This window comes from Lipotes vexillifer, unplaced genomic scaffold, assembly GCF_000442215.2.
Source record: "Lipotes vexillifer unplaced genomic scaffold, Lipotes_vexillifer_v1.1 scaffold83, whole genome shotgun sequence".
Lineage (NCBI taxonomy): Eukaryota > Metazoa > Chordata > Mammalia > Artiodactyla > Lipotidae > Lipotes > Lipotes vexillifer.
In genome coordinates, this window is record NW_006799780.1 from 1,285,460 (window position 1) to 1,293,096 (window position 7,637).

Sequence of the window (7,637 nt, forward strand, 5' to 3'; positions counted from 1 at the left end):
TCCGGTACACGGGCCTCTCACTGTTGTGGCCTCTCCCGTTGCGGAGCACAGGCTCCAGACGCGCAGGCTCAGCGGCCATGGCTCACGGGCCCAGCCGCTCCTCAGCATGTGGGATCTTCCCGGACCGGGGCACAAAACCATGCCCCCTGCATCAGCAGGCGGACTCTCAACCACTGCGCCACCAGGGAAGCCCTGTAGTATACTTGTTTATTATTGCCTCCCTCCATTAGGCTGTGAGCTCCTTATGGGCAGAAACTTTCTATAGGCTGATGAATATCTTATTCATCTATTCTACACATACTAAATACCTCAACTGATTCAACTTTTCAACAAATGCCTATTATATAAAACAAAACAAAACAAAAAATAGTCTTTGCCCCAATTCTTTTAGTTTACAGTAGATGGCAAGAAGGTTATTCAGACAAGCAAATTTTGCTAATATATTATCTAAAGAAAATTAACTGAGGAATTAAATTATCCTAAGTCAACTGAAATGCAGATTTCTCCTTAAGGTCTTTAAGAAATCTGTTTATCAGTGAAACTTACATAGTGATAACGGACTATTTTAGGGCAACCTTCAATTCTGCCTAGAAGTCCTGTCCATGCCAAGAAGGAAGAAGTCAACAACAATAAAAACCCTACAGGTCAAGAAGAATATATTAAATATATTTAAAAACAATGAAGTCTCAGTGCTGTCCCTGGGGTTGTAAGATACATTATCTAAAAAGATGATGAGGTATTCATACTAATATAAAATCAAAGAGTCATAGACCCTTAGAGAGCCAAAAGATCTTACAGATTTTAAAGAAACTGAGCCCTCATTCACAGCATTTATTCCTAAAAGCAGATCTTTCAATAGGAAGAGAAAGGGGCTCTGTTGTAACAACTGACCATTTTAAGTTAAAAATATTATTACTTTCTTTAATGTCACTGAGCCAGTTTCCAAACTATGAAAGTGAAGCACATGTGAGAAACAGTTAAAGAATCAGGCAAATGATGATTGTGAAATCAGAACCTGAAAAATACAATTTAAGTTTCTTAATATTCAAAGCAGAAAAAAAATCCACTGTTATAAACAGAGTTTTGGTTTACCAAAAACAAAAGCCTGAACATTAAAATGTCAGAGTTTAAGTTAGTAAATCTACCTTGAGGAGTGATTATAAATTATATTAGTTTCCCATTGACTAATTAATAAAATGATCTATTCTTCCCTTAAAAGTACTACAGGGTATAGAATATTCATCTTCTAAATCAAAGTCAATAAAAAGTTAAGAGTTTGGGATTAACATATACACATAACTATAAATAAAACAGATAATCAACAAGGACCTACTATATAGCACAGAGAACTCTACTTAATATTCTGTAACAGCCTAAATGGGAAAACAATCTGAAAAAGAATAAATATATGTATAACTGGATCACTTTGTTGTACACCTGAAACAAACATAACATTGTAAATCAACTATACGGCAATATAAAATAAAAAATTTTTAAAAATAGATAAAAGCAAAACTTGCTAAAAAGAAAAAAGTACTACAGGGGTACAGAATATTCTTCTTTTAAATCAAAGTCAATAAAAAATAGTTTTTGAGAAATTAATGTGTTAGAAAGCCTAAGTAGAAACAACTGCTTTAAAATCCAGCTTGAAAATTTCACATGAGAAAAAGTGGTCAAAATATAAAATTGATAAACCTTAGATCCATTTTGTATTTGAAAGAACTAGCCAGTATTCTAACTGATTTGTGGTGCTTTTTGTAAGCAATCAAATTGAAGCGTGTCTTGTTTGATCAAATAGAAAGTCATTATTAAAGACATAGGAAAATGAAAACATATTTTTTAACTCACATTTTAAAGTGTGACATAGAAATAGAGACAAAAAGGATGTTATTGTTAAAAGTAGAAATAGATAAATGGATGACATTTAGCACCCTCTCCTCTGTAGTTACCGTCTACAGGCAATTTTTTAAAAAAATCTATTTCCTTGATAATTTTTCTTGCCACTTATTTGAAGTTATAATATTGCATATAGAAAAATGTTCTATCCATCATAATATCTTGAATTTACAGGTTAAAATTTATAATTTTATGCTTACAGGAAACATCATTCTTATTTGGGGATAAATTTTGTTTCAAATTTTTTTTCGTTAGAAGTATTTACAATAATATTACAGCTTTCTAGAGATCTACATCTGGAAAAAGACAATTAGGCGTAACGTAGTAAAGAGTTACTTTTCAAATAAAATATAAAAAGTAATCAATTTTGTTATGTTTCACCTTATGGTTGCTATGTCATATATGCCTGGGTCTAGATATGACATAATTATATTTAGAATTCCACAAATAATTTCAATAATTTTACACAGAAAATTATGCTTTTCCTAAAAAAAAACCCCTTGTTTTAATCTCATTTTAATTAAATTATTTTAAAGGTGAAAGCTGAATCATTTTTCTTTCTTTCTTCAAAAGGTCTCATTTATTCTAAAGCCATATCATAGAAATAACGGACATTTACCACAGAAAGTATGAAATCTAGATTATGTATTTTACTGGATATTACCTATCCAGTTTTACAAAATGTTTAGATACTGTTTGGCTTAAAAACATGAAGCTGTTCCAAACTGATGACTTTTAAATCTAATTAATCTTGAATATAAAATTATTAAGTGACTTTCTGGGAAAAAACTTTGAAGTTACACATTTACATACTTTTTTGATCTAGCCTTCTCATGTTGTAAAGTCATCTGCCTGCTTTTAGCACCCTCTGCAGGTGAACCAATATTATACATGACATATGTCATTAAAAAGCAGTAAAACAGAACCTTTGTGGAAAGGGTGCAATGAAGGTGATTAAGTTGTGAAGAAATAAAATAAACAAATTATACTTTCTTATTTCTGGTCAGGCAAGAAAATTCTGTAAGTTAATTATCTAATTTACTAAAACAACAACAAAAAACTGTGTGTGCGTGTGTGTGTGTGTGTGCGCGCATGCACATATGCGTAGTTCAAAGATAAAATGTTACTACTCATTGTGACCATGCTACTGACATACAGGAAAAACTAAAATGCAATACTAAAAAAGAAGTTACAATCTGTAGATCATACCAAGAATATTCAAATGAGAAATTATTTGAAAATAAAATGAAGCTGTCAACTTACCATCCCTGTTGGACAGCAGACATACCAGGCCAGTAAGGCATGTGTCAGTGACTTCTGAGATGTTGGTGGCACATCTGCCTATAGTCTGAATAGTGGCTGCTGCAAACTGTTTATCCTGGCTTTTCACATAGGTCTAAAAAATTATCTCAGTTAGTTCATACATTGGCACTATCAAGTGAATAAAAAAATCCCTACTATATTAAGCTCTGTCAGAATATAAGAATTCTGGAATACATAATCTTCTCATCTAAAGGCATAACAAGAGGTCCAATTCCTGAATTAATTTAGTTCTGTTTTTTCACTTAAAGAATGTGGCTACAGAAGAGGCACATTTTCAAGCCAGGTTCATTCACCTGTGGCTACAGTGGCTTGTGACTCCAGAAGAGATAGTGGGGAGCAGTCACCCAAGGACAGCAATTAGTTTAAGTGCAAAGTTGAAAGAAATGATGAGAACCCTCTCTTTGGAGTTTTCAGTTCATTTAACCAGCAGCATCTGTGAATCTATGAAAAAAGGGCTGCTTTTTCAGAGATACTAAAGCTAAAAATTGGGAGAAGAGGAGGAAAGGGATCAATATGCTACTGATAAACATTTTATACTTTCAAAATGGTATCTGAATGTTAGTAAACTGCAATAGCTACAGTGAGTAGCATTTCAATAAAGACTTTATAAATACTTGATTTGCAACAAAATAAAACACCACACTTTTGAAAGAGATTTTCTTGAAAAGAATGCTTTAAAAATACACTGTAAACCATATATTTATATAAACTTAAAAAGAAATTAATCACTTATTTATTACAGACCTGAACAATTTCACTTTGGTTATAACTTTCCTAATTTAAAAACTAAGCTTTTATTGTATACAGAAACAAATTTATTTTTAATAAATATGCATATTTATATATTATATATAAATGGAATTTAAAATCCCATTTTCAAGTGAAATTTTAAAAAATGATTCCCAACCTCAAACAACAAGTACCTAATGTAGAATTAACACCACGTTCATCTAACATGCAAAACAGGATATGCATTTAAATGGTGCCTAAATGGCAAATGGAGGAGAAAATCCAAGAATATCTAAAAGACACACGAATTTAGTGAAAATGGTACCAAAACACGACTAAATGTTGAGGAAATAAATTAAACAAATTAAACTCTCTTAGTTCCATGTAGGAAAGATCAACTGTACTTAAAACCATTTCCCAGTTGATTACCTAATTTCCTCAGTTACAAAAAACTGAGTCTTTAGAAAAGTTCTCTATTTTCTCAAAAAGTTATGAATAAACTATACACATCTATGAACATAACCCATAAACACAGAAATAAGGCAAAATATAGACAGTGATACAAAAGGATACATGAAGAAAGAATATATTAAAAAGTCCGACTGAACAGTGGACCTTACTAAACATCCTGATATTAAATGAAATGGCTAGATCACCAATATCCTGAAACAGGTAAATAATGCCATAAAATTACCTGAGATTCCTTCCCTACAACCCCAGTAACCCTGACATAAACAGAAGACAGACAGCAAACGGACACCCAAACAGATTACACAGATTACACATGATAAGAGGAAAAGCAAAAACTGCAAACACAAAGACAAAAACTTTAAAACAAAGTCAAATTTTAGCAATGTTCTATACCACAGATTACTAGATAAGAACTTGAGATACTATATTTTCTGGTATGTAAATATAAGATGAGCAGATATCCTAATTTTAAAAGGACTTTTTCTAGACAAACATATAGCATGAAAGTATAGTAATTCAGTTACAAAATTATAAAGCATGAATATGTTATACTATTCTACTACTCCTGTTAAAAGTGTAAGATCACACAGTTAAAAAGAAATACAATGTCTATATGGCTAAAAAGAAATTTAATGCAGGCATATAGAATGACTATGGCAACAAAATAAGTTAAATCTATAAAAGCTGGGAGTTGACAAAAATTCTGTGATTAGTGTGTAGCATGTGGTTTACTTTTGCTAAGAAAACTGCTGATGAGATGTAAAACCCGTAATACTGATATGAGGCTTTCTATTACTGTGCTCCACCACTAAGTCTTCAGAGTTAACCCTTTCATCATAAAGGGCATAAGATCCATGAAGTAACTTTTTAGTATTTTGGGGGGATGTATAGCTGGGAAGCATCTCATCCATCAGCACACATGATTTAAAAAATACAGCAAAACAAAACATTAACAACAATTTAAAAAATCATGATGAGGCCAACTTTAAACCTATTTTTTTGGAGCTATACATGAAGCTAAGAGGACAATGTCTAAAACAGTAATAGGCCAATCAAATAGGGAAAACCATGTAAGAAGTGAAGCCATTTTCATGAGTACAGAGTATAGCATGGACTATTGATGATGACAGCACAAAAAGACAGAATCCTTACAGTGATTTATTTTCAAACAAGGAGTTATAAACCAGTCTCTCAAATTCTATGATATGAAAACATGAAAGGGACTACCATTCCATTTCCCTTAAATTTGAGATTTGTAGTTTATGTTTATTCTTGAAAATTTATCAATTTATTAGCTGTCAATCTTGCCCCAAATCACTGTTTTATTTATACAATTACACATATCTAAATTGAGAAAGATATATATCTTACTTTAAACTGAACAAATGCTTTAGAAGTTATTGTATAATTAGCACTGAACACAAACCTGAAATTCTCGAAGAAGAGTTGATATGTTGGCTTCATTTGCCAAGTTTGTCAAAATTTCAAGCTATGATAGAAAAAAGAGAAAGCAAACAGTTTAAAACACAAATAAAAAGGATGAATTTAATAAAGGTTACGCATTTAATAGAAAGGTAATTTCTGTTTTTTAAAAAAGGTACACTATTACAAATGGGAGGCATTATACCCTTCAGTTGAACTTTGTCTCCCTACACCTACAAACAGAGAATAATTATATAGTGCCTAAAAGTAATTACAAAAAAGAGAATCATACGTCTTCCTTAGTTGTTTGTCCCAACCTTATAACTTAAACAACTTAAGGTAGTTTTATTTCTTTTCCTTTTAATTAAATAAAGTTAGAAAATGACTTGCCCTCCATGTAATACCTCTATATTCCAGATACCAATTAATTCCCTTATTTAGTTTTTCTTCATACTACCATCTTAAATATTTAGACAGTTTAATTCTCTCTTCCAGATTTATAGTTACAAGAAATATGCAATTAAAAGCTCATCTCCAAAAGGCTTGCTAAAAAAATTTCAGTTGCTACTCATAAAAAAATATTCAATTAATCTGAAGGAAAGCTTCAAAAAGGAAAAAGGAGGGCTTCCCTGGTGGCGCAGTGCTTGAGAGTCCGCCTGCCGATGCAGGAGACGCGGGTTCGTGCCCCGTTTCGGGAGGATCCCACATGCCGCGGAGCGGCTGGGCCCGTGAGCCATGGCCGCTGGGCCTGCGCATCCGGAGCCTGTGCTCCGCAAATGGGAGAGGCCACAACAGTGAGAGGCCCGCATAACGCAAGAAAAAAAAAAAAAAAAAAAAAAAAAAAAAAAAGGAAAAAGGAACAGAAACAGATGAGACAAACAAAAAATAAAACACAAGATGTAGACATAAACACATTCATATCAATAATTACATTAAAAGTAAATGGTCTAACACTCCAACTAAAAGGCACAGATTGTAGCAGTTCTTTATATATTCTGGATAGTAGTCAATTTTCAGATATATGTAGTGGAAATATTTTCTCCTAGATTATGAATTGACTTTTCATTTTATTTTGATGAGAACATTTTAATTTTTTGTACAATTTTAAAAAACAATCTTTAATGTACAGAAAAGGTAAAAAGCCGTTTTTATCTGAACCATTTGAGTCCAGAGTCATCAAAATGATACCACATCATCTCCAAACACATCTGTATGTATTTTCTACAAACAAGGACACTGTCTAACAGACCACAATACAACCAAGAAAACCAGGAAATTAACACTGATACATCACATCTATGCAATAATAACTTACATTTAAATTTCACTAATTATCTCAACAGTGTATAAAAGAAGAATCCAGATCCATATCATACATTGTATTTAGTTGTCTCTTTAGTCTCCTTCAGTCTGAAACTTTCTCAATCTTTCTTTTGACCTTCACGAAGAGGACACTTTTGATGATTACGAACCAATTATTTTGTAAATTTATCCTTCAATTTGGGTGTGTCTTAGTTTTTCGTTTTTTGTTTTTTTGTGATTAAACTCAGTTTCCATGTGAAGAACCAATCATTCCAATATTTCCTGAATAGTCTACTAATGAATAGTCCTCACTGGTTTACAATTGTGTCCTCTGTTATATGGTACATTTCGATATGCAGAGATCTGTTTCCAGGCTTCATATTCTATTCCACTTATTTTTCTATCTAAATATCACACTGTTTTAATCATTATAACTTTATACCCATAACTATATTCTATACTGTAGTTATCATTCCCTGAACATAACACTCTTT

The 7,637-nt window shown here is 32.1% G+C and overlaps 1 protein-coding gene across 1 annotated transcript in view; it reads right to left on the minus strand.

Annotated features, from left to right (window-relative positions):
* The window catches only part of AP3B1 (adaptor related protein complex 3 subunit beta 1), a 275,016-nt gene that overhangs the window by 143,081 nt on the left and 124,298 nt on the right, over positions 1-7,637 (minus strand). The window contains exons 13-14 of the mRNA XM_007471959.1: positions 5,846-5,908; positions 3,160-3,292 (exon numbers count right to left, since the gene is read on the minus strand). Of these exons, the coding sequence (XP_007472021.1) occupies positions 3,160-3,292; positions 5,846-5,908 (196 nt within the window). The remainder of the gene's footprint in view (positions 1-3,159; positions 3,293-5,845; positions 5,909-7,637) is intronic.